Source organism: Sphaeramia orbicularis, chromosome 12, assembly GCF_902148855.1.
Source record: "Sphaeramia orbicularis chromosome 12, fSphaOr1.1, whole genome shotgun sequence".
In the NCBI taxonomy this organism is placed as follows: domain Eukaryota; kingdom Metazoa; phylum Chordata; class Actinopteri; order Kurtiformes; family Apogonidae; genus Sphaeramia; species Sphaeramia orbicularis.
The window spans coordinates 74,617,285-74,644,748 of record NC_043968.1 but is presented as its reverse complement, the minus strand read 5'-3'; the positions used below and the strand labels follow the sequence as shown (position 1 = coordinate 74,644,748).

General features: G+C 39.6%; 1 protein-coding gene across 3 annotated transcripts; it reads left to right on the top strand.

Annotated features, from left to right (window-relative positions):
* znf532 (zinc finger protein 532) lies at positions 1-27,464 on the top strand. Of its 3 annotated transcripts, none has more exons than XM_030149995.1 (12): positions 1-251; positions 871-1,252; positions 5,107-5,403; positions 5,434-7,486; positions 9,250-9,431; positions 9,952-10,128; positions 15,483-15,645; positions 16,551-16,865; positions 21,608-21,720; positions 21,896-22,034; positions 24,382-24,987; positions 26,951-27,464. In XM_030149995.1, the coding sequence occupies exons 3-11, from the start codon at positions 5,138-5,140 to the stop codon at positions 24,907-24,909; spliced, it is 3,936 nt and encodes a 1,311-aa protein (XP_030005855.1). In that variant the 5' UTR covers positions 1-251; positions 871-1,252; positions 5,107-5,137; the 3' UTR covers positions 24,910-24,987; positions 26,951-27,464. The 3 variants fall into 3 exon arrangements, with proteins under 3 accessions (XP_030005855.1, XP_030005853.1, XP_030005854.1); XM_030149993.1 differs by adding an exon at positions 1,472-1,508 and having other exon boundaries at positions 5,107-7,486; XM_030149994.1 differs by lacking the exons at positions 1-251; positions 871-1,252 and adding an exon at positions 2,267-2,668 and having other exon boundaries at positions 5,107-7,486.

The following is a 27,464-nucleotide window of genomic DNA, read 5'->3' as shown; positions in this document are numbered from 1 at the left end:
GGAGGCACCATGGGCCTTTATTTTATTACTACATATACATAAATCCTACTGCCTCGCAGTTCATGAAATGCATTTGTGTTGTTTGATGAATAAATCTGGCATGCTTCTTTACATAATGAAGGCTAATTAGTTCATGCTGCAGTATTCATCATGGTTGCCTTTGGTAGGTCTGCCAGATCTATGGAGGACTGGTAGCAGGCCAGAGAGAGCCAGCCTGACCCTGCTGAAAGCCTGCCTCTGCAGTCTACCAGGTAGGTTATGAAAGGATTGATTTGATTGTGTTTGTTTACAACATCCCATCTATGTCACATATTTTTCATATTACTGTATTCATTGTGAATTACCATGTGTTCATTTTCATCATCTGTATTGTTGTGTGTTTAATAATAATAACTGTTAGAATAATCCTGTTCACGTTCATTTATGAAAAAGCGTGTGAGCACTTATAAATATGCAATTGGTTAGATGAAAATATCTTTTGTCTTACATAGCTGTATGTATGTGCAGTTCCAGATCTTTGAAATATAACTATGGATTACCAGCAAAGTATATGACACTCTGATGTTAAACAGCACAATAGATAGAGTAGAAGAGCGAGTAGATGGGCAGACGGACACTGACAGAGGTCAGGCTATTTATAACTGGTGATGTTGATGTGTAATGTTATCCATCCCCATATCAGCAAAATCCCATGTGAAATTTTACCACTTTTTTGTATCATTCTGAAGACCTAAAATGTGAACACAGTGTCCATACCTAGCCCTCATTATCCTCCCCTCCTGCTGCTTATTTCCTTTTCTTCCTCTTCTTTCTCCCCCACCTCCCTCTGTCTCTGTCTCCCTCTCTCTCTCTCTTCCTTCTCTGCACCAGCTGCTGCTGCTGCTCCAGAGCCAGAGTGGAGAGTCCCCTCACCCCCCTGCACAGACAGAGACAAAAGGCCTGATTCGCCTGCTGAACACTGCCCCCTTTCTCCATCCGTCCCTTCATGCACGGCCGTGGTGGTGGTGGAGGAGGTGGTGCTGTTGCTGGTGGTGGTGGCAGCGGGGGCTTCAGGAGAAAAAGAGGCCTGGACTGGGACTAAATCTAGGACTGACCCAGAGAAGGAGAGTGGGAAGAGTGGGAGGGAGGAGGAGGAGGAGGAGGAGGAGGAGGAGGAGGAGGAGGAAGATGGGGGCAAGGCAAGGCAGGTGCTGAGGCCTCCACAGGAAGACTCTCTTTTTCCTGAATATCTGGGGGAAAAAATCTGAAAAGGGTATGCCACATTTACCTCTATATATACATATATATATATATATATACATATATATGCATGGACCTGCATGTTTCTGTGTTTCTCTGTGGCAGCATATTTGGGAAGCAGTAGCATGTGTTTGATGGAGATCTGGGCAGAGGGAGGTGCATGAATGGCCTGTCCCTGCCCATGTCAGACTGTCTGTGTTGGGTTTGTACATCCCTTGTCTTTCTATCACAGCGCTGGAGGTAGAAGTGGAGGGGGAGCTGCATGAAAGGCAAGTTTTTAGTTTTTAATTAGGTGTCATAAATGTACAGTACCAGTGTGTGTGCATGTGTGGATGTGAATATGAAGGAGGTGGGGGGGGGGGGGGTCTTGGTGAGAAAAAAGGTCAAGGGACCAGACAAGAGCTTCTCCCACCACTTTGGACCACTTCCATTCTGTAAATAATCATGTTCTGTTTTCTGCACAAAACTCTTCCTTATATGATCTGAAACGTTTCATCCGCCATAAAATACTTTTGTTTTCAGTCATTTCCTTAACATCATCCGGTGTCCTTCTTCACGTGCATTATGGGTTGTGTCACCGTGGCCTAATCTTCCAGGCAGACAATCTCCTTTAACCTCATTCATCTATAAAATCTTGTGTCACATCAGTACGACTGTTGACGTGTAGCTGTGGTAAAAACATTGCAGTGTTTCCTGTGAGCCGTCTGTGTGTCTAAGGCCGTATTGCAGCGCAGTGCTTTATGCTGGGTGACCGGAACCAGCTGAAACCGGTTTGAGGCAGATGGAGGGCTGACAGGAACAATGCTGTGTCTGTGCTCCACTGAGGAATACAGAGGGGTAGCCCAGGCTCCTCCATGGCAGCCCTTCACAGTTCAGCCTCTGTGGCACAGGCTCAGACCCTGCTGCTGCTGTTGAAGCTGCTGTTGAAGCTGCTGCCGGCGGCGGGATGTCGTCGAGCTCTGCAGCGCGGCTCTCGGCGAGGGGAGCAAGGAGAATTGGGAAGGGATGAGGGCAGGGGGACGTGGCTGGCTGGAAGGCTGGGAGGCTGTGAATCTGCAGGCTAGAGCTTTCCCTGCACACACATACACACACATATACGCACACATATACACTCACACACACACAGGAGCATGATCTATCTGTTTGCATGTCTGAGGGCTGCTAGTGGTTCAGGGAATGACTAAGGAGGATCCAAACCAGGACCATCACCACCACTATTCACCAGATCCCTGGATGTAACCTGACCCTGAATCTGAATTGTGGGCCTTGGTTAGGAAGAAACAGGATTTTTTTTTTTTTTTTTTTCCCAGGCAGGGTGGGGTGGATGGCTTTTTTGTGGGTCAGTAGTGTTGTGACTGTTTGTTACAGGATGGAAGGAAGGAAAGAAGGAAGGTTTGGCTAGTGGCTGGAGAGGGACGGAGGAAACAGGGTGAGGAGTGGCTCATTCAACTGCATGTTTCCACTATTGTTGTTTTGCATTCACTTTACTCAGGTTGTAAAAGTCTTTGCACAGAGTGTGGATTTGAGGCACTAATGTCGCATGTGCATTAAACTGGTCTCGAGGATGGGGTCGCGTGTCGTATATTTGTCATATTTTCAGTGTTTAACCTTCATTTTGTTTCTACGCCAGGCTGCTATGGCTGTCATGGCTGTGACTAGCTGTTCTTTCCACTAGGCCCTCCTCTCCTCCCTGCTGCAGCCTCACACAGCTCAGCAGCCATTTTTCTCCTCACTGCATTCTCTGGCTTGCCCTGTTCTCCTCATGCTATTTTCATGACATTCACATAAACTTACACCATGACTCACTATAAATATCCTCTCATCTGGATATCGAATGATTGCTTATTGAAACCAAAGCTGACTCTAACAAAATATGGGCCAATGTGTATGTGTGTGTGTGTGTGTGTGTGTGTGTGTGTGTGTGTGTGCAGATGTAGCTGCATTTGGATCCATGAGCAGTGAGCTGGTTTAGCTGCACAACAGTTCTGTAGCTGTGTGTGTTTGGTCCCCTTCACCCACATACAGACACACTGCATTTCCATCTGATCATATTTTATTTACAATGCTTGCGTTTAAAAATAGTCTGGCTCATTGCTAAGCAGTGATATCCTTGTAAGTCTTGGGAAATTGTAAGAAACAGACATCATAAAAACTGAGAACATGTCTTGTTTGGTGTGAATAAATACAGTGGATACATGAAACTGTTCATTTTTGGATATTTTTATACCTCCATGATCAGCCCTGTCTCTTTCTCTTCTTCATGTTCATAATCATACTTCATACTAGTATTTCCATGTTATTCTCATGTCCAGAACAAGCTGATCAATATTAAAAATGTCTAAAAATAGACTACTATATTTGATTTGCTTCATATACCAAAAGTGCTCCGTCTGTTTGTCCAGTAGTGATAGGGACCTCAAACGTCATCAAACCTGAGGGTAGGCCATGGCTTTGTTCCAGATGCAGCTTAAAAAAAAAAAAAAGGATTAATTGATTTCTGATACTATTTTTCCTCCTATGTCAGTAATTACGGTGCAACAGTTCAAAGCATGGTAAATTGAAGACAAAAACATGCTTTGTTTAGAGGAGGGTTAATGCCACAAAAATGTCAAATCCATATAGATCAGCATGTGGTTCTCCTGTGTCTCTGTGAAATGTGTCAATAAAGTTGGCCAGCATTTGGAGTGAACAAGATGTATGTACAGTATCCTATACAGAGCCTGTTAATGAGACTTAAACATGGTTTGATTTAAAGTTAAAGGAGGCAAGAACACCCAGTCTGCTAATAAATAAATTAACTATCATGCCCCAGAAATCAGCAACTGGAGATACGCATGGTAAAATAGAAATATACTATAAATATACTACACATAAAATCCACTGGCACAGAAAAGCAGTTTAAACATTTATGGAGCATTACATATGAAATGACTTGCTTAAAATTATACATACATACATATATATATATATATATATATATATATATATATATATATATATATATATATATATATATATATATATATATATATATATGGATATATATGGATATATATATATGGATATATATATATATATATATATATATATATATATATATATATATATATATATATATATATATATATATATATACATATATATATATGTATTTTTTTTTCACCCATTAAGCATTTCACAGTGATACAACAGGATATATTTATAAGAAAATATATCAATAAAAATATGAAAATTAAATGTTTATATATATATATATATATATATATATATATATAACTTATTTATTTAATTATTTATTTATTTTTATTTTAAAAAAAAATTGTAACATTTTCACAACAAAATGTTACGATAGACTCAACACTGATTAACCTCCTATGACCCAGGAAATGTCAGCAAAGTACAAGCTTTTTTTTTTTTTTATTAAATAAGTGCCTATATTGGAAACATCATGATGCAACAGTTTTTTCAGATGTAGTTTTTAAAATTTTTATGGAATGTCTTTTGTGGTGGACAATTTTCTTTTCTTTTCCTTTCTTTTTTTGTATAAAGTTGTGAAACTCTTGTCTACAAATGTAGACAGAAAACCCATAGCTGGGTCTTAGGAGGTTATACCTTTGGAACAAGACAAGATTAGATTAGATTATAATTTACTTTTATCCAAATGCATAACATATAATATTCTTTATATTATTATGATTGTTAGTCTGACTTTCCCCATTAGTTTCCTGTTTGTCATTGTGAGTAAAAATTGTAATGTACCATGAATGGGTTGTTTCAGTTTCATTTTAATCACAGGTGTTATTCCTTGTGCAACTAACTGACTCAGTCAGAGTTCTCATTTTCCCTTCATTTTATCTCTGTTCCCAGGTGATCTCTTCATCGGAATTGGAGCAGGACCATGGGAGATATGAAGACACCAGACTTCGATGACTTGCTGGCAGCCTTCGACATCCCCGACATGGTGGATCCTAAAGCTGCTATTGAATCTGGACATCAAGACGACCATGATGGTCAGCTGAAGCAAACCGGTGGTGCAGTGACTGCCAGTGAAGATGACACCCAAAGCCCTTCAACAGGTCATGATGTAGGTGTTAGCGTTATTGTTAAGAACGTCAGAAACACAGATGCTACTGAACATGGTGGAAGTACTTCAGAGAAAGAAGGACAGTCACACTCTCACCCCCATTCTGTTGCACATGGCAATGGACGTCATAATGGCTTTTTGTCCACCATACCACCTGGTAATCATTACACAAAAAATGGATGGAAGGTTCCCAGGGAGGAAGGGCAATCTGTTAACCCATCATCTACCTTCAATCAGTTCAGCCCAATTTCCAGTGCTGAGGAGTTTGATGATGATGAAAAGATTGAGGTGGATGACCCTGTGGACAAGCAAGGGGGCCAGTCATTCTACAGATCAATTACTGCAAGGGAGGAACAGAATCCAAAATCACCTGTATCAGTGGACAATCTCTCTAAATCAAGAGCAAATGGGGACCTAAAACTTGATCAGAACAACAACAGCAATGAAAATCTGAGTTGTTCCAAGTTGAGCAGCTCACCTCCTGTGGGTACACCTGAGGAGGAAACAAAAGAAGCGGTCCTCAGTGAACAAGAGTGGAATAAAGGTGAAGAGCCACTGGGGCCAGTTAGTATGTCCAATATCTCCCCAGTCAAAACCAAATCTTCTGTTAAACTCTCCTCATGTATAGCAGCAATAGCAGCTCTTAGTGCCAAAAAGGCTAGTGCTGCAGACTCTGGTGTCTTGGATTCTCCAATGGCACGCAAAGAATCTTTACGTGTCAGTCCCCAAAAAGATGCCTGCGAAAGCACTCAAGCTTCAGAGAAGCCACATGATCAGGAGTCAGCACTAGAGATTGCAAAGAGGTTGCTAACAAGACAACCAGACAGCCCATCTAGTATCACAAGCGAGTGTAGCAGCAAAGGATCTCCATGCTCAAGTACAGACACCACCCCAGTAATCCCAAAGGTCAGAATCAAAACAATCAAGACTTCATCAGGACAGATCAAGCGTACTGTCACCCGAGTTCTCCCAGAATTTGAGCCTGATGGCCTGAAAAAAGCAGAAATGTCCAAAAGCCCATCTTTCATAGGGACCACTGGTGCAATTTTCTCATCTCCCACAAGGCATTCTTTGCCAGCGACAGTAGTCACCACCACTGGAGGCTCGTCTAATGAAATCACCAAGCAGATGACAATTAAACCTGTAGCGACTGCTTTCCTGCCAGTTTCAGCAGTCAAGACAGCTGGTTCTCAAGTCATCAACCTTAAGCTGTCAAACAACACCACAGTTAAAGCTACAGTCATCCCTGCTTCATCGGTGCAAAGCGCCAGCAGTGCCATTCTTAAAGCGGCAAATGCCATCCAGCAACAGACTGTCATGATACCTGCCTCTAGTCTGGCTAATGCCAAACTTGTGCCAAAGACAGTCCATTTAAGTAACCTCAATCTTCTGCCTCAAACTGTATCTTCTGCTGCCTGTGATCTCCAGCAGGCCCTCTCCTCATCCAAACAACCCCAGCAATCACAACAAGCCAAACAGCAGACCATTCTCTCTGGTCAGGCCTCAAAGAAAGTTTCGAGGGTTCAAGTGTTCACAAGCTCACAAAGTTCCGTGGTGGATGCCTTCAATAAAGTCCTGAGTAGCATAAATCCTGTTCCTGTGTATGTCCCAAATCTTTCTCCTCCAACCTCAGCCTGCATCTCTCTACCATCTCGTGGCTACAAGTGTCTGGAGTGTGGAGATTCCTTTGCTCTGGAGAAGAGCCTGACCCAGCACTACGAACGTCGGAGTGTGAGGATCGAGGTGACTTGCAACCACTGTGCCAAGAGTCTAGTGTTCTATAACAAATGCAGCTTGTTGTCTCACGCCAGGGGCCACAAAGACAAAGGGGTGGTCATGCAGTGCTCACATCTAATCCTAAAGCCAATTCCCGCTGATCAAATGATCGCCACTTTAGGCTCCCCCAGTATCACCAGTAGTGCCTCCACCTCCCAAGCACAAGCACCTACCAGTCAAATCTCTGGAAAAGTCGCCGGTGGTGGGTCACAAACTGCAGTGATATCAGCTCCATGTAGTGCTCCTGTTGTGGCAGCCATGCCTTTGGAGGATGACGCATCAAAACTCTGCAGGCACAGCCTCAAGTGCTTGGAGTGTAATGAAATGTTTCAGGATGACAGTTCTCTAGCCATGCACTATCAACAGGCACTGGAGTCCAATGGGCAGGTGTGTGGATGAATGTTATAAGATTCTGTTTCATTTACAAAACATTTATGCAGAGGAGCAACAATTTAGTTTGCTTGCTGCCGACACATGTTAACCCTTTAGGCATCAGAGGTTTACGAGGGCCGTTCAATAAGTTCATGGCCTCACCCAGAACAGAACAACACAGACTGATAATTTATATTTTATTTTTCAACATAATCTCCATTTACAGCAATGCACTTAGTCCGTCGATGTTCAAGCATCACTATCCCATCACGAAAGAATGTAACATCCTGTATTATAACAACCAGTATTTCTGGGTGAGGCCATGAACTTATTGAACAGCCCTCGTATACACATTTTTTTTAATATAAAATTTTTATATCAAGATTTCAAAAAGCTGTCTGTTACATTCAGTTATGTTGCTTTTTGCAATATTGCAGCTTTGTCACGTAAAGGGTCAATACGATTCATGGTGCTCTAGAACCAGAATGGTGAAACGTTATTTGAACTAAAATAAAACAGCTCTTTTTACTGGAAGAGTAATGCTACATATTAAAAGAGTCTCCTGACTCTGCAGTTTGCTTCTACAGAGTTTTATTGCATCTTTTAATCTCATTGTTTTTATTTTAAGTCAAGGAACTTTGGCTTACTCTTAGTGCTCCAATCATCATGGTTTCCAACGGTTGCAGGCAAATGTTTCAAGTGAAAAACCTCTAAGGAACTTATTGAACAATGCAGAACATGATAAACAGATGAAGTGAACAGGGGAGCACTGAGCAGGATCAGTTAGTGGAGACCAAAAAGAGAGCTAAAAAGAATTAATCTGGTTATCGGTCTGTTCAACTCTATGGCCAGAAACAGTAACTTGGCAACAAACATGTGGACGTTGCTTGATATGTGGATGAGCTACTGTTTGCTAACATCTTTGCCATATCAGATTTGTAGAATGACAGTATGTTCACATTTTATTTATGGACTGAAACTAAATGATAGTTACCTTTCTGTCATGTCACATTGTTTCATAGGAGCTAATTTAAAAAGTACATATTTAATTAATACTATAATATCAATATAATAGTACTAAAATATATGTAATTTAAAGGGCCTTCAAAGAAAACTAAAGTTAACCCTGTAAAGCCTGAACCATTAAATCATTGACAGAAAATTCCAGCTCTTTGCAACTGGAGCCTTTATTGGTCCTTCTGAACAACCAAAAAAACTTTTTTCAAACATCAATTTCCATGTATGAGTTTAAATTTTGTATCATATTTGATATATCAGGTCTCAATGCTAAAATATAATTATTTTTGAATAAACAAAAACATAATATAACAAACACGTGTAACAAATTGATCATTCCTTTTCTAAATTGTCGAAGTTCTGCCTCCTTCCTCATTAATGACAGTCTTGTAGTGTCACTGGAAAGGCCTCTGGTGAATGAATTCCTCCCCCCTGGTGGATAATTCGTGTATTGCATGTATCTAATTGTATACATCAGGTTTTACAGGAAAAAATATCACACTGATCATGTAGAGGGCTTCAAAAGTCATGTATCAAAAATATATGTTTGGCATTATAGGGTTAAAATTATCTGGAACATATCCCAAATAATAACAAATATTTCTTATAAAGACATGTCCTTGGAGATTTTTCCCAAACTTACATTCACAAACCTCTTCACACAGGTAGGCAGTAGATCTAAATGTGATTGGGTTGGCCTGATGCCTTAACACCCACTCTTAACTACCGATAATAAACCATGTTTTTGTCTGTACCCGCAGAAAACATGCACTATCTGCCAAATGCTCCTCCCGAATCAGTGCAGCTTTCTGTCACACCAGCGAATTCACCAACATAAGTCTCCTTACATCTGCCCTGAATGCGGTGCCAGTTGTCGTTCTGTCCACTTCCAGTCCCACGTCACCAAAAACTGCCTGCACTACACCCGAAGAGTCGGCTATCGGTGAGTCTGCATCAACTCTGTTATTAAAGTCCACTTTGGTAGAAATGACCCAAAAGTACCATTCAGTGAGCGCCATTGCTTTAATCATCACTTATGGCGTCATTTGTAATTCTAGTTATTAAAACACTGTGCACAAATCAGTCTGACAATCACAGTACATTTATTCACAATTACCGTTAGGAGGAAAATTTGAAATGTCATAGTTACAATGATATAAGACATTACTCATTATTTGACTACGTAAGCTGGTCCATCTTCCATGAATGTATTAAAAGAAGATAATGTCCCAAAGTTGAGACGATATCTACTCTGTATGTTCAATGCATAATAATATACATTAAATACTTGTATATCTGACATCACAGGCTGGTCCTTCTTTAATCTCAGACGTACACACAGAATCTGCACAACATCTAATTTTCTCTCCTGGGTTGATGAAGACAGTTCTAAATTAAAAACCGTTTCTGTCAGAGGAATTAGTGTCATCCTTTTCCTTTGTTTGTATCCCTTCTTTTTCCAGCTGTATCCACTGTAGTGTGATCTTTGCTGATGTTGCAACTCTCAAGTCGCACATCCAAAGTACTCACTGTGAGATCTTCTATAAATGTTCCATCTGCCCCATGGCCTTCAAGTCTGCACCTGGAACCCACTCCCACGCCTACACTCAGCATCCAGGAGTGAAGGCAGGAGAACCAAAGTAGGTCTACAAATACTGGATAAGAGCTTTTACTGTTTAGTTTTAAACCTGATAAAAACTACATTCAGTGTCCTGTTTGTTGCATGTGTCTTAAACTACTACAAGTCATCCACTATATGGACAAAAGTATGTGGACATGTGGAATTCAGGTGTTTCTTTTCTAACAGGGGTCTGGAATACAAAACAATAATGAGAAATATCAGAATCAAGATGATTATTATTAACGAAAACTAACAAAATGACGAAATTGAAAAACATTTTTGTTAACTGAAATAAATAAAAACTATAATTAAAAGAAAAATACGACAACTAACTGAAACTGTATTGTGTGCTTACAAAGCTAACTATATAACTATATATTTAAAAATTATGGATAAAATTCCCTTCATTTTCGTCTTTGTCAACGTTGGATTGATACGAAAGCGATTTATTTCGCTCTAGCAGTTTTAGCTAGTGGCACCATATGGTACTTCACGGTCCGTCACTTGTCATCACTTGTGGTTTACAGTCGTCTTCTCGTCCCCACTCTACCATGGAGACTAAAGTTGGGAGAAAACAGTAGAGTTGGTATGGGATTTATTTGAATACGACGGTGAAGAAAATAAAAGATACGACAAAACTAAAATTAATACTAAAACTAGACTAAAACTAAGCATCCATCCATCCATTATCTGCCGCTTATCTGGGGCCTGGTCGCAGGGGCAACAGTCAAAGCAGGGATGCCCGGACTTCCCTCTCCCCAGATACCTCCTCCAGCTCTTCCGGGGGACCCCAAGGTGTTCCCAGGCCAGCCGAGAGACATAGTCTCTCCAGCATGTCCTAGGTCTTCCCCGAGGCCTCCTCCCGGTGGGACATGCCTGGAACACCTCCCCAGGGAGGCGTCCAGGAGGCATCTGAAACAGATGCCCGAGCCACCTCAGCTGGCCCCTCTCGACACGGAGGAGCAGCGGCTCCACTCTGAGCTCCTCCCTGGTGACTGAGCTCCTCACCCTATCCCTAAGGGTGCACCCAGCCACCCTATGGAGGAAACTCATTTTGACCGCTTGTATCCGGGATCTTGTCCTTTCGGTCATGACCCAAAGCTCATGACCATAGGTGAGGGTAGGAACGTAGATTGACCGGTAAATCGAGAGCTTCGCCTCTCGGCTCAGCTCCTTCTTTACCACAACCGACCGGTACAGCGACTGCATCACTGCAGATGCTGCACCGATCCGTTTGTCAATCTCACGCTCCATCCTTCCCTCACTCGTGAACAAGACCCCAAGATACTTAAACTCCTCCACTTGGGGCAAAGACTCTCCGCCGACCCAGAGAGGGCAGACCACCTTTTTCCGGTCGAGAACCATGGCCTCGGATTTGGAGGTGCTGATCCTCATCCCACTCGCTTCACACTCGGCTGCAAACCGCCCCAGGGCACACTGAAGGTCCAGGTTCAATGAGGCCAACAGGACAATGTCATCTGCAAAAAGCAGAGATGAAATCTTGTGGTCCCCAAACCGGACCCCCTCCGGCCCCTGGCTGTGCCTAGAAATTCTGTCCATAAAAATTATGAACAGAACCGGTGACAAAGGGCAGCCCTGCTGGAGTCCATCGTGCACCTGGAACAGGTCTGACTTACTGCCGGCAATGCGAACCAGACTCCTGCTTCGGTCATACAAGGACTGGACTGCCTTCAGCAGAGGGCCCCGGACCCCATACTCCTGAAGCACCCCCCACAGGATACCAAGAGGGACACGGTCTAACGCCTTCTCCAAATCCACAAAACACATGTGGACTGGTTGGGTGAACTCCCATGAACCCTCGAGCACCCGATGGAGAGTGTAGAGCTGGTCCAGCGTTCCGTGACCGGAACGAAAACCGCATTGTTCCTCCTGGATCCGAGGTTCGACAATCGGTCGGATCCTCCTCTCCAGTACCCTGGAATAGACTTTCCCCGGGAGGCTGAGGACTGTGATCCCCCTGTTAAAACTAAGCATTTAGAAAAAAATGAAAACTAATAAAAACTAGCCAACCTGCTCTAAAAACGAATTAAAACTAACTGAATTAGAGAAAAAAAAGTCAAAACTAAATAAAACTAAACTATAATGAAAAATCCAAAACTGTTATAACCTTGGTCAGAATATAGTTTAATATTGGGATCAATATCATTGCATTGGTTAGTTTGGGTTAAATTGTTATCTTTGTTTCCAAAATGCCTCAGAGATGGTTTTTAATTCATTTCTCTCAACACTGATTTTTTTTTATTCATGACTATGACTCTAAATGTTCTTCCTCTAAATTTCTAAAATATTTTTCATGCTCTGACTGAAAACAATAATTGTCTACCACATCTAACCATCTACTTTCTTCACATCTCACTTAATATGAAAAATCTCCCATTAAACTTTAAGAAAATATTAATGTTTGTAAACTATATAGACAAAAATATTGGGACACATCATGTCTACAGCTGTAAGTTGTCCTGTTCATGATTTCTGATATATAAACATTAATATTAATAATTAATATGATATTTATCCCAATATAAAACTACTTTATGATATTTGTCATTATTGTTTTGTATCCCAGACCCCTGTTAGAAAAGAAACACGTGTCCACATACTTTTGTCCATATAGTGTATGACTTGGGCAATTATGCTATGAGGCTAACGATATGAAAACATTTACATGTATTTTTAATTCCGGTGTGTGAACCTTAAAAATTGCCATCTTCTCTGACTTTCTTTTACCCATGTAGGTTTATTTTTCAAACATGCAGGGTAGCCAGATTGGGATTTAAAAAAAAACTTTGCTTAGGGTTGGAAAAACAGACTAGAAAGGGTGAAAATCAAACAGATAAAGAATGGAAACATACTCATCAGTTTTACCTCTTGTTGGATATTTAACCTAGCCCTAAACCTGACCTCCTTCTAATGTTGTCTGTTTAGTTACATCACCTGTATTGTGTGACCTATTTCCTTTGTTTGTGGAGTTTTGTTGAGTTTTATCTGGAACGCTGATCGCTAAATGATTACTCACAACACTGACAATTTCCTCAAAGGGCTTACGACCAAATCTGCAAAGATGGGCTTGATAACAACCTTTAGACTGATGTTTTTGTGGAGGATTTAGGCTGAATTTTCTGTGAAAATCCTAAAGGTAGCATTTATACTCAGTGCTTTCAACACCAGTTTCTGTCAACTTAGAACTGTGTTTTTCAACCTTGGGGTCGGGACCCCACGTGAGGTCGCCTGGAATTCAGTGAGGTCGCCTGAAATTCCTGGTAATTGAAAAAAATAAAAAATAAAAAAAATCAACTTACTAATAAAAAATATATGGTGAGTTGAGAGAGACATTCACAATACATAAAAGACATGACAAACTGTGAGTGTGAAACTGAAGCACTGTGGTACTGTTTATCTGTCAAATGTTCATTGTGGTCAGTTTCAGATGCTGCAGCTCTTTCTTTTTTTTTTCTTTTTTTCTTTTTTATGGGCTCAGCTGGCCGACAGGCAGCTGTCTGTACTGATAAGGCAGCAGCTGACACCAACTGTACTCCCTAATTTAAAGTTTATATAAACCAAGAACACATGGAATAACTGTATGTTGTTTTTGTCAGTTAGCTTAAACCAAGGATGCACTGGTTGGAGAGTTATGTAGACTTGGCTGTGAAAATATCCCAAGATGCACTTCGTACTACTCTTGAATGCTACAGCGGCTTCTGATAACTTAATTACCTCCGCCAAGTGTGGAGGTTATGTTTTCTTCAGACAAACAATACTGTTTCGGGACTTTAGGGCAGTGATTTTCAACTTTGGGGTCAGGACCCCATATGGGGTTGCCTGAAATTTCAAATAATTCATAAAAAAAACAAAACAAAACTAAAACTTACTAATAAAAAATATATGGTGAGTTGAGAGAGACAGTCACAATATATAAAAGACATGACAAACTGTGAGTCTGAAACTGAAGCACTGTGGTTCTGTTTATCTGTCAAATGTTCATTGTGGTCGGTTTCAGATGCTGCAGCTCTTTCATAATTCATAGTCTGAGTTCTTGTTTGTTCAGTATTAATTGTCAGCCTTGTAAATCCAAGTTGGACTGACTGTACATATCCTGACCAAGGAAAATCAAATTCTCACTTTGTGCAGTAATCTACACCTGGCTTTTCTGCCTCCGTCCAGAATAATATACATTATACAGACTAAATGTCCTCTAAAATTAACGTCTATTTGCAACATATTATGGCAAACATGATTAACAATTAATTTCTGCAAAAAAAAAAAAAAGAGTCTCCGTTCTGGGGTGACCAAAAATTTGTGACGTTGAAATGGGGTCACGAACCGAAAAAGGTTGGAACCACTGGGTTAGAAATACAGCGTGTCAACAGTTCCCAGTACAGTACAAATAATAGACTGTTTAAGCACATGGACAAACAGAAATCTGACACAATGGACCATTAATCTGGGACTTTTGATGTTATGCATAAAATGTAAAAGTTTATTTTAAATACGCTTCTATATGTTAGCATACCACGCACGTCTTGAAAAATTACTACCTTACATAGAAAACGAAACACAAGTATGCTCATCTTTTCACACAGTTACACAGTAACGTTACCCAACACCCATGTCTAATGAATTTTCTGAGAACAATCATTTTTGCTGCTCCGTCAGTAGAAGGATTTGGGGATTTTAGACATGGTGGCTTTACTTGAGATTGTTTTTTTCCATTTGGCAACCTTTAACTGACATCCATCATCAGCACAACAGATAATTCAGGTGTTCAGGAGCAGGTGTTCACTGTGGGTCGGGCCCTGGGTTAGCTCTAATGAAAGTCAAATTATGGATTACACTGGTCTACAAGGAAAATGCTTCCAGAATAAAAGGAATGAAATTTTACCACATGAGAGTCATCGATAAAGAAAAATCAAGTCAAAAATGCTGGTTGGCTGAACTTTCCAAGATACAGCCTTGGGTCAAAATGTGAAATTCAAGAATTAACGAGAGAATGGGTTTGACTCAAAAGGAATATTTGTCTCAGAGCTACAAGATCTACTTCAAAACACTGTCTGCACATTAGAATTCATTCACTTTACAGGTTCTATTTAGTGGAAGATTTATAAAACTATTATAGAAATGTACATAAACCAATATATATGTGTAATAACACTTAATCATATACCTTGAAAACATCAGCAAACCGGCACTTTTGTCATTTATTTTCCAATTAATCTTATTAAAATACATAACATTTAGCACATTTAATCTCTGAAGCAAATCATTTCTAAAAAATTGTAGACCAGTGTTATCTCACAAAACACTTATTCATTTGATGATTCATGTCCTTTTTTTGTTCTTTTGTCTGTTTTTCAGGGTGATCTACAAGTGTTCTATGTGTGACACTGTGTTCACTCTACAGTCTCTGCTCTACACTCACTTCGACCAGCACGTCATTAATCATAAAGTTTCAGTGTTTAAATGCCCGGACTGCTCCATGCATTATGCACAGAAACAACTCATGTTGGACCATATAAAGGTAGGAATAAAGCAGCTATTTAGGCTTAGTTTGATAAACAAGGCCATTTAGAAAAAAAATAAAAGCTTGGGTGGAAAATTGTGAGCATCTAATTTATTGAAAGTTAATCTCATGAATTTATTTTTGGTAAAGTGTTATTATTATTATTATTATTATTATTATTATTATTATTATTATTATTATTATTATTATTATTATTATACAGATTTTTTTGTGATCTGGCATTATATAAATAAAATTTGATTGATTGAGTGATTTAATTGGTTTTCCCCTGTAAGTCGCTTTGGAAAAAAGCGTTTGCTAAATGCATAAACATAAACATTATTATTATTATTATTATTATTATTATTATTATTATTATTACCTCCGCCAAGGAGGTTATGTTTTTGCCGGTGTTGGTTTCTCTGTTTGTGTGCAAGATAACTCAAAAAGTTAGGGACGGACTTGGATGAAATTTTCAGGAAATGTTGATTCTGGCACAAGGAACAAATGATTAAATTTTGGTGGTGATCGGGGGTGGGCCCACTGATCGGCCTTGGAGGAGGTCTGTGCTCTCCGCATGCTTTTCTAGAAAAGAGAGCGCAGACCTCCGCCAAGGCAGATCAGTGCCCCCCCCCCCCCCCCCCCCCCCGATCATCACCAAATTTTAATCATTTGTTCCTTGTGCCAGTATCAACATTTCCTTAAATTTTCATCCAAATCCATCCAAAACTTTCTGAGTTATCTTGCACACGGAGAGACGGACAAACAAACAGATAGACAAACCTCGGGGGGGGGGGCACTGATCTGCCTTGGCAGAGGTCTGTGTTCTCCGAGTGCTTTTCTAGTTATTATTATTATTATTATTATTATTACAATTTTCATGCTAATCAGATTCTAAATTCTGCCTCACGGCGCCTTTTCAGACTATTCATGGTACCCTGAAGACCATCGAGGGACCACCAAATTTGGGCATCAACCTGCCCCTCAGCACCAAGCCCACTAATAACAGCACCTGCAGCAACAGCCCTACTAATAATAGCAACAAAGACGGAGGAAGCATAAATGGTCAGGACAAGGGGGAAAAGAGGTCATCTCCCTCACGACTAAAAAAACCCAACAGTAACTGCCCGGCGGAGGCGAAAACCCCTCCCAGCACAGGATACACATGTGCAGACTGCAGCACCGTCTTCAGCTCCAGGGAAGTGTACGTGGCACACATGAGGCGCGAGCACGGCAAGGTACATGTTTGGAACTGTGATTCTGTTTGTCATGTAACTCCAGTGGATTCTGTTTGTATTAAAGGCTCAGGTCATAGTCTTTAGTGGCATCTAGAGGTGAACTTGTAGAGTGCAACCAAATAAACACCCCTCACCTCATTCCAACTACCGGTGGCCGTTAAGGTGTTTGCTCCTGGAGGATTCTGTAAATTGGCTGAAGAGTCAAGTTTAGACCAGCTCTAAATGTAAAGTGTCATAAGATAAGTTTTGTTATGATGTGACACAATATAAATGAAATTATATTTGAATTGATTTGATTTAAAACACAGAAAAATCCTCTTTAGTCTTTGGCCCAATCCCAATTCACCCCTTGGCCCCTCCCCTTACCCCAACCCCTACCCCTTCGGCCCTTGCACTTGGCACTACCCTTTGAAATGGAACTGCAAGGGGTAGGGGTTGAAACATTCCCCTATGAAATGGGATAACCCTTCGCGACCTGTTACGTCATCAGCAGTCATTGACGCCGCAATTAACAGATGCGACAACTTTGTTTCTGAAAGTATTCATCATGCCGTTAGTAGCTCTGTTGCATAGCCATTGGGCATCTTTTTACGGCTATCAACTATAAATCGCAGAAATACGTATATTTGTGTGTTTCTTTCATCACACTGCTGCACTGTTTTTGCTGTGTTTTTGCTCCATCTTGCCATTGATTTGAACAGCATTATGGGAAATTTCTCCTACCCCTCCGTTCGTATTGTGGTCCTGGAAAATCTCCATTTCGAAGCCCAAACAGCCCTCCACTTTAGCCCTTCCCCTCCAACTAATTGAGAATCAGGACAACACTACCCCTTCACCTGAATGTGCTAAAAGGAGGGGGAGGGGTTAGGGGGAGGGGCCAGGGGGTGAATTGGGATTGGGCCAAATTCTTGTCTTGTTTTGTCTTGATGGGGTGGCCATGGCTCAGATGGTAGAGCGGGTCGTTCAATAACTGAAGGGTTGGCGATTCGAATCCCGCTCTGTCCCAGTCATGTTTTGTGTCCTTGGGCAAGACACTTCACCCTCCTTGCCTCCAGTGCTGCTACGAATGTATGAAGGAGGGGCTGCAGACGTGAATTGGCAGCCACGCTTCTGTCAGTCTGCCTCAGGGCAGCTGTGGTTACATATGTGGTTTACCACCACCAGAGGGAGAATGTGAGAGTGAATGAATAATGGATCCACTGTGCATGCTTTGAGTATGCATTCATAGAAAAGTGCTTTATAAATCTAATCCATTACACTGGTCAACAACAAATTTATTGTTTAAGTTTTTTGAGCTGATTTAGGATAATTTTGGTGTGCTGAATCCAAAAATCACATTAATTTCGCTCAATCAGGTCAACTTTCTGAACTATGCTACATATTGGCTTTTTAACATTTTTGCTTACATTTATGGGCATTTTCACATCATATGACACAAAATTTTTTCATATTTCTTGCAATAAACGAGTTCTGAAGATTTTACTTTTGCCAATTTATGATTAATGTTTTTTTTAATATTACAGGTGAATGAAATGGCTTCGACTAGAAGATCTTGCAAAAATAAGCCTGACGTATTCTGCTACATCTGCGGTGAATACACCATTGTACCTAACAGCAATCAAGTCACAAGTTTCATAAAGTGTGCTTACCAATCTTATTTTGGTATTAAACTTGGTGACCAAGATAAAGTTTGTGCGCAGATTGTGAGAAGATCAAATTTTTCAAAATCAAATTAGCAAAAAAAACTTGACCTGATTGAGAAAAACAGATGTCATTTTTGGATTTAGCGGTGCAAAATGGTCCTAATTCAGTTGAAAAAACCTAGACAACTTGCAAAAAACATTTTTTTGTGACCCAGTGTTATTATTATTATCTGTTCAGAGTGACTGCATTGTGCTATATGTGTCATAATATTTAAGGTGTCTTGTGGCCGGCATGACGCTGTGACTCAGGAGATAGAGCAGGTTGTTTATGAACCCAAGAGTTGGTGGTTCAGACTCTGGTCCACATGGGGAGATATCGGGCATATACTAAAATTTGTGAGCATTTCGGAGGCAGTGTTTTCTCTTCCCTTTACTGAAGAGTTATTATGTTAACTCAGTAGTTCCCACTCTTTTTTGGCTCGTGACCTCATTTTAACATCACAAATTTCTAGGTGACTCCACATTTTTTTTTGCTAAAATTAATTTGTTTTTTAGTATGTAATAGTTTGCTATACTATGATGCAAATAAATGTTAATTTTAGAAGACATTTAGGCTATATAATATAATGTATATAATGCACCTTTTTGGTGTCTGCTTCTCAGTTTCTCCTAGATGTCTTAGTGGGGCCAGGTGGGCGAAGAAATCTTTCCATACTTTGTTCGGTCCAGTTTTCTGACTGTGACTGTGGCAGGTTGAAGCATAGTAATGCGCGTGGTCACATGATTGGGTCAATCAAGATATGCCCTCTCAGATATTATATCCCGCATTTTATTTGAATTTAATTTTTTATTAGGAAAAGTGTGCAGTGTTGAAATATATATTGAATCATTAAAAAATATTTTTTATTAGTAATTTTTTTAAATCAATGACTAGAAATTTCACGCGACCATAATTGAATTCCAGGTGACCCCACGTGAAGTTGTGATGTTAAGGTTGAAAAACACTATTAACTAGTCACAAAATGTTTCTGTTGCGTCATCATCGTCATCTTCCTCTTATCCGGGTCTGGGTCTTGCGGGCAGCAGCCTCAGCAGAGGAACCCAGACAGCCCTCCTCCTCAGCCACTTCCACCAGCTCTTCTGGGGGAATCCTGAGGTGTTCCCAGGCCAGCCCAGAGATAGAAACCCTCCAGCGTGTCCTCGATCAGCCTCGAGGGAGGCGTCTGGGAGGCATCCTCACTAGATGCCTGAACCACCTTTACTGGCTCCTCTGGATGTGGAGGAGCAGTGGCCCTACTCTGAGTCCTTCCCACGTGTCTGAGCTCCTCCCCTTATCTCTAAGGCTGAACCCGGCCAACCTGTGGAGGAAACTCATTTCGGCCGCTTGTTTTCTCAACCTTGTTCTTTTGGTCACTACCCAGAGCTCATGACTATAGGTGAAAGTCAGAACATCAGTAAGCTCCCTCTAGTTGTACGCCAAATATGCCTTTCAGTTGTCAATATAGAGTCATAATATGTTTGTTATTGTTGGATTTTTCAGCTTCTGTGAGCACAGACACTTTCTGTGTGATTTAGTCGACTGCGTGACTGAATATTTTTATTGAAAAATCAAACAGGAATAAAAAGTTCATATGTCAATATACATTTAGAAAATTTTGTTAGTGTCATAAATTGATGTAATATTTGGAAATTGAAGTGATAGTAACATGTGATATACTAGAAGTACTTAGAGAGCGCAGACCTCAGCCAAGGCAGATCAGAGCCCCGGATTTGGATGAAAATTTCAGGAAATGTTGATACTGGCACAAGGAAGAAATGATTAAATTTTGGTGGTGATAAGGGTGGGGGGCACTGATCTGCCTTGGTGGAGGTCTGCGCTGTCTTTTCTAGAAAAGCATTCGGAGAGCGCAGACCTCGGCAGATCAGTGGCCCCCCACCCCTGATCACCACCAAAATTTAATTATTTCTTCCTTGTGCCAGTATCAACATTTCCTGAAATTTTCATCCAAATCCGTCCGTAACTTTTTGAGTTATCTTGCACACAGACAGACAGACAAACTAACGCTGGACAAAACATAACCTCCTTGGCGGTGGTAATAACGTACATTATAATAATTAACATGGTTAACAACTAACAAAAACAACAGTACATTTTACTATAGACAATATATAATTAGAATAGACATGAAAACACTGTTTCAGAGATGCTCACAAATGATTGCAACTTTTGGTATCCGCTGAGATGTCGAACTGTCTTTGAGCAAGACACTGACCCAAAGCTGCTGTGACTGACTGTTGTGTGTTTGTGTGTGTTTGTGTGTGCAGTGGGTGAATGTGCCATCAAGGTACAAAAGCCCTACAGAAACCCAAGTCCATTTACCATCAAATGAATATAATTTACCACTAAATGTCAGTGATTTTATTGAGGTGTATCTTACTGAAATGCTCTAAGTTCACTCCCACAGTGTGGTTTATATGTTTAATGCTTTCATAGTTTTTAGCAAAAACAGAATTGCTGGATCTGCAAAGTACAATAATAAGTCTTGCTGTTGTTTTGATTAACAAACACCTAATGGCCTACGGTGGCCCTGAAGGGCAAACCACAATGAAAAACTGTAAAGCACACAAGAAAAAGAAAGGCACACAAGAAAAAAAAAAAAAAAAAAAAAACGTGCACAAGAAAAAGAAAATCATGCAAGCAACAAAAAAGCCCTTCTGGAAAATTTTCTTTTTCTTGTGTGTTTTTTATTCTTGTTTGTGTGATGTTCTTTTTCTTGTGTGTTTTTTTTCTTGTGTGCTTTGCAATTAGTCATTGTGGTTTTTCCTTCAGGGCCACTGTAAATGGCAGATAATATAAACTTTCCATTTAAGTGAATAGTAACTGGTACTGTGTAAATTTGGCATTAGAACATGGCAGACTGTGTGGAGGTGACCCACTCTCCCTGTAGATATAAACTGGTCATTTTGTGATACCAAAAACAAAATCTAATGTTACACATTCATGTCCAGCTTCTAGGTCCTCCTAAATGTACACAGTGAACCTTTAACACCCTCATGATTGTAACATGGTATCTTATCCACCCTCTTCTTCTGTGTCAGATCCTGAAAAAACATCCATGCAGACAGTGTGATAAGTCCTTCAGTTCTTCTCACAGTCTCTGTCGTCACAACCGCCTCAAACACAAGGGGCTGAGGAAGGTCTACACCTGCCCGTGAGTTTGGATACACATCCTTTTTTATATTCTAATAAGAAATAGGCATTACCGATTGGTTTGCATACAGTTCTTATATCCTGAATATGCACTGACAGAGAATGTGAGTGTATATAGCACTGAAAAGAAGAAACTTGTAAAGATTTTAATTGTTGTTTTTCTTGTACTTTGATAGACACTGTCCAGCAGTCAGTCAACCGTTCACTAAAAGAGTGCTTCTGGATCAGCATATTCAGCTGATGCATGGAGACAAAGACCCAGAGGGGAAGACTCTCAGTCCCAGTCACATGGAGCCACTACCTGACAAGCAAACGGTACTGAATTTGTCAAGAAACGGCATTAGGGCACCGCTCCCCTGTCTCACATGAAGAAGACAATAGGAATCACATCAAATCATTTCACAAAATCATGAATATTTAAATAAACGAGCTATACATGATGCAGCCCATGAGTACCATGTGTAATCTGCATTCATGTGGAGTTTAAAAATGTGGGGCGCAAAAATTGGCTCTCCCTTTACAAAAATTATATATATATAGATATAGATATAGATATTGATTGATTGATTGATGTATTTATTTTGAATATGAATCTCAAAACAGAAGAAAATAAATAAACAAAACACTTAAACATAAGACATATAATACATATTTAAAAAGGAATGAGAAGAAGTATAAACTCCCACCCCTTCTCCTTAAATAATTAATAACAATAATAATCTTCCTAGTCTAAGCATATCTATACGATATACTATAATATGACTGATACTTATTAAATAATTTGGTTTCTAGCTTTATATTATTATGAACAAATATAATATGATTCACATAAACACATAATACAATAACACATATATGTAAATGCATATTCATATAACAAATATACACACAGACACACACACACATATATATATATATATATATATATATATATATATATATATATATATATATATATGTATGTATGTATGTATGTATGTATGTATGTATATAATAATAGACTGTCATTATAAATGGTGCATGTGCAGTAGACCCCCTCCAATACAAGAGGTAGGAGAGCCTTAAGCACCTCCCACAGGAGTAAAAGTCAAATGCCGAAAAGTACCAAGACCTTCCTCAGAAATGGAATGTCATAAGATCATCTAACTTTTACGACTTGTGAAATACTTTTTCAAATGACCGCGACAAAATGATGTACATCCACTATATATTAATATATATCAGCGGATAGATCAGTAGGAAATACTAATGACTATGATGTGAGAGGCTGGGGGTTTGAATCCTGGCGGAAACAGCAGCCGCTTTTCCATTGACCCTCAAATTGCGCAAATATAACTTGCACATAAAAATACTACTAAAAAAAAAAAAAAAAACAGTTTCACCAAAACTCTTGTTTTTTGATTAAACATTTTTGTGCTGGCAATAGGTGGTTTTTCAGGCATAGCACAATTGTTATGTCACACAAAACTGCAATGGAAAGACCTTTTTCCATAACTAGAGTCACGTGAATTAAAAAAAACAGATGTTGACGGATGTTACAACAAGCGAAGAAGAAGAGTTTTAAAAGAAACATCATATGTGCGGACATACCAAGAAACCCAATCATTTTTTAATTTAGTATGGGATAGAGGGGAAATATATAATAATAATGAATATATCTGTAAATCAACACAATATTTACGTTTGTCACCATGTTTATGGAATGACTTCTCGTGTCATTTCACGATAATAAATAAACAAATCATCACATTTGTGATTTAATGGAAAAACCGTCATTACACACTTGTTTTTTCGACATTTAGTAAATACCGGTAAAGTTTTGTGCAGATGTCCAATGGAAAAGTGACAACTAACGTCATTTAGCTCATAGGCTAATATGTATTTTTTTTAATGCCATGCGATATACCTGTCCTACCTTTACCCCTGGTCTAAATGCGTTGTCCAACTATCAGTGGAAAAGACACTTGTCAGGGACATTTAACATTTAACTATAGTTTGAAATTTTGAAGGACAGACGGGTGACATTTATATATAAAAAATACATGACTGAAAACACAAAGGCCTACTGTATAATTTTTTAAATAGTGGTGCATGTGCATGTGTATCCTAGTGGTGATATGTGGTTATAGTACATCCAAAAACTGATTTGCATACTGCACCCCCTCCAAAAAATAACTTCACCAGGCGCCACTGGTGCAGCAGTATAACAGCATATTAGGGCCACATGAGAAAATAAAAACATTTGTTATTACGAGAACAAAGTCGATAAAACTTGTAGTTTTATGAGAATAAGGTCAAATACAAAAAGAATCATATTTTACGAGAATGAAGTCGTGATATTATAAGAATAATGTCATATTTCGAGAATAATACAAGAATAGCACTTCTTTTTGCACTATTGTGAATTTATTTTCAAGATATTACGACTTTAATCTCATAAAAGTATGACATTATTTTAGTTAAACTATGAGTCTTTTTTTTTTTTAATTACGACTTTATTGTGATAATATATATAACTTTATTCTCCTAGTGACAAGTGTTTTGGTTTTTCCTGTGTGGCCCTAACACGCCGTCGTACAGCAGTAATTTGTGAGTGTTTTCTAAAATGTTTTCATCCCAGTCACCTTACAGTCTTTTCTTTTCGTCTTAATCTCCTCGACAGGCCCTCAGCCCAAAGAGGAAACCAGAGGAAGACGAAGGGTCCCCTTGTGTGAACTCCAGAGCCCCCGACTCGCAGCCGCTGAAAAGACTCAAAGTGAACATCCTCAAAGTTCACAAGTGCGCCGTCTGCGGCTTCACCACCGAGAACATCACCGCGTTCCACGAACACATTCCCCAGCACAAATCTGACGGCTCATCCTACCAGTGTCAGGAGTGCGGCCTGTGCTACACCTCCCACCGCTCGCTGGCCCGACACCTCTTCATCGTCCACAGACTGAAGGAGCCGCAGGGTCTGGGTCGATACAACGGACGAGGCAAAGGAGACGACGAGAGCCAGAGAGAGAACCAGTTAGACATTACGGACGAGAACAACGACGGGACGCCAAATACCAAATGTAAAGTGTGCGGCAAGATGTTTGAAACTGAAGGAAACCTGAATACTCACATGAGGACGCATGGAATGGCGTTTATAAAGTCAAAGAGGCTGACCGACGTGAGAGGAACACACGCTTCAACCATTCCATCTTAAGCAATACTGCTGTGAACAATTTATACAATTTTTAAACTGTTGCAGAAAACATACAGTCTGCTTTGTTGTGATTCCAATATCCTATATTAGGGTGGTCCAAAAAATTTTTTTAAGATTCTCTGGATTAGAACCCTGCATTTGGTTCTATATCTGGCCAAATTACTTCGGTCCAAATTTTATGCAAATTAATTAATATTCAGAGGTTGCACAAGACACGTGAAGATTGCTCCATATACTATAACATAACTAGCCAAATGAATAAGGCGTATTAGAATAATTTGTAATTTTATTCTCAAAATCAAACTGCAACTCGCATAAAAATGTTACTTAGAAAGTCCAGCAGCCACTGTCGCTTTATTGAAATTACAAAAAATATTCCTGTGTTCTTTGACAACTTGGAGCCAGTACTGTTTCTGATCTTCATTTTTTGTTCGGCTACAGCTGAAGTCTTGAATAAGCTCCACCCCTTTTTCAGCAACATCATTGACAACTTTTCTGGAATGCACAGCTTTAGCAACTTTCTAAAAGTCTGCATCATCAGCCCAGTCTTCTGGAGGAATTCTGAAGAATGTTTGTGACAGATCCAAAGTTTCAAAGAAACGTATCATGCTGGTGGTGACAAAATCACTGATCTGCTTCCCTTCATAATCTGCTTGATTAAGGGCATCCCAACGCTTTAGTAGAACCGAAAGAACCTTCATTTTCCATCATGTTGTGAACCATCAGCTGCTTCTGCTCTGGTGTCACACTGGAGTCCAAGAATTCCACATGTATTTATCTGTTAACAGTCAAAAATAAGCATTAGTAAAAATTATACTTCTCTTTTTTCTTTTGTTCAGACAAGGTATAGTTTTTAGATGTTACCTGCTTGACAGTTTCGGATGATGCTTCTAAGGAAGACTGGAGTTACAGTCGGAACTGTCAAGCAGGTAGCATCTAAAAACTATACCTTGTCTGAACAAAAGAAAAAAGAGAAGTACAGGGTGACACAAAAAAACGGGAACTTTTTAACAATCCAATAAAACCAAGAGTGATGGAAGAAAAATATTTTATCCATAGTAATTGAAACCTTAAAACATGCCATTTAAGAAACAATGATGGAATTTTCATTTTTTTTAAAAATTACTTCCTGTAGATGGCGTCCTCCTGTACGAATGCATTCTTGAAATCTGCTGTTGAGATTCCTCATTGACCGCTGCAACATCTCAGCTGGGATACTGTGAATTTCATCCTGAATTCTGTATTTTAACTCATCCAGAGTTCTTGGTCGAGTCGTGTACACTTTACTCTTGAGATAGCCCCACAAGAAAAAAATCACAAACGGACAAATCTGGTCATCTAGGGGGCCAGGAGTACGAGCACTTCTTGGTCGTCCTGTTGGTTTCTTCTTTAGGGCAGATCCAGTCTCTTCAAAGTTATTAATCCAACATTTTATCGCGTGTTTTGATGGAACAGCACCATGACGTCCTAAGTTGTAAAAACGTCGGAACTCCCTCTGCGCAGCTGTCAAACTATCACCGTTTTTATAAAACATTTTTATGGCTAACGCACGCTGTTGCCCGTTCCACTGATCCATGGTTACTAAAATGGGGGTGTGTTTACTTGCTCAAGGTCACTGTCTCACAGTGCTGCCACTTGCTCATGTCTGCCAATACGCACTTCAAAAATTCCCTTTTTTTTGGGTCACCCTGTATAATTACATAAACAGAAGACAAAATGAACGTCATTAGCCTCATGAGTAAAAATTCCAGGAAATTAGCCTGGTATATGCCTTATTTAATACATATATTGCTAGATGACGCACTCAAACCTTGGTTTTGCGCGTACTGCTGCTTCTCTTACAGGTCAGCTCGGCTATGCTGAAAATGCAAAATTAGTCAGTTTCCAGGAAACTTCCAGCAACTTGTGCAACCTCTAAAACATCTCCTTTTTCTTCCAATTTTTTTCCTAAATCATCTTTTGAATGCCAAAACCTAACGCAGGGTTCTAATTGAGGTTATCTTGAAACTTTATTTTTTACCATGATTGTTGGACCACCCTAATCCTATATACATAATGTACATGCAGAATACTACAATATGTATACTATATACACACAGTAATGCATATGTCAGAGTCACTTTAAGTGTCTTCAATTAAAGTGAGCAAGATAATTTTTTATATACATATAGATGTTTCTATAGGCGTTCAATAGATCTTTTTTATAGAAGAACTTTTTATTTTGAACAGTTTCCATTGTTGTCTTCTCTGTAGAACTAGATAATCTATAGGTATATTGTTGTAATGGGACTATATCTTAGTCAGCAGTGTTCTGAATGTCAATGCTGCTAATGTCCAATGAATGTCTCATAGAATAATAGAATATATACATATAAATATAAATATATATATATGAAAACTGTTGAAATCTCACATTTCCCCACTACACATCATATATATATATATATATATAGCTGAAGTCTCCATTTTCAACTTGGACGTTGAGTGGGAGGCATGTTTTTAAAGGCATGAATGGCTTCGTTCATGTTTCCGTCCCTTCTTTACTCTGTTATGAT

Bases quoted from the DNA above. Each gene is read 5' to 3' on its own strand.
- znf532 (XM_030149993.1), top strand. From the start codon at position 5,138: ATGGGAGATATGAAGACACCAGACTTCGATGACTTGCTGGCAGCCTTC. The intron at 10,129-15,482 runs GTAGGTCTACAA...TCTGTTTTTCAG, and splicing joins GTGAAGGCAGGAGAACCAAA to GGTGATCTACAAGTGTTCTA. The intron at 22,035-24,381 runs GTACTGAATTTG...TCTCCTCGACAG, and splicing joins CACTACCTGACAAGCAAACG to GCCCTCAGCCCAAAGAGGAA.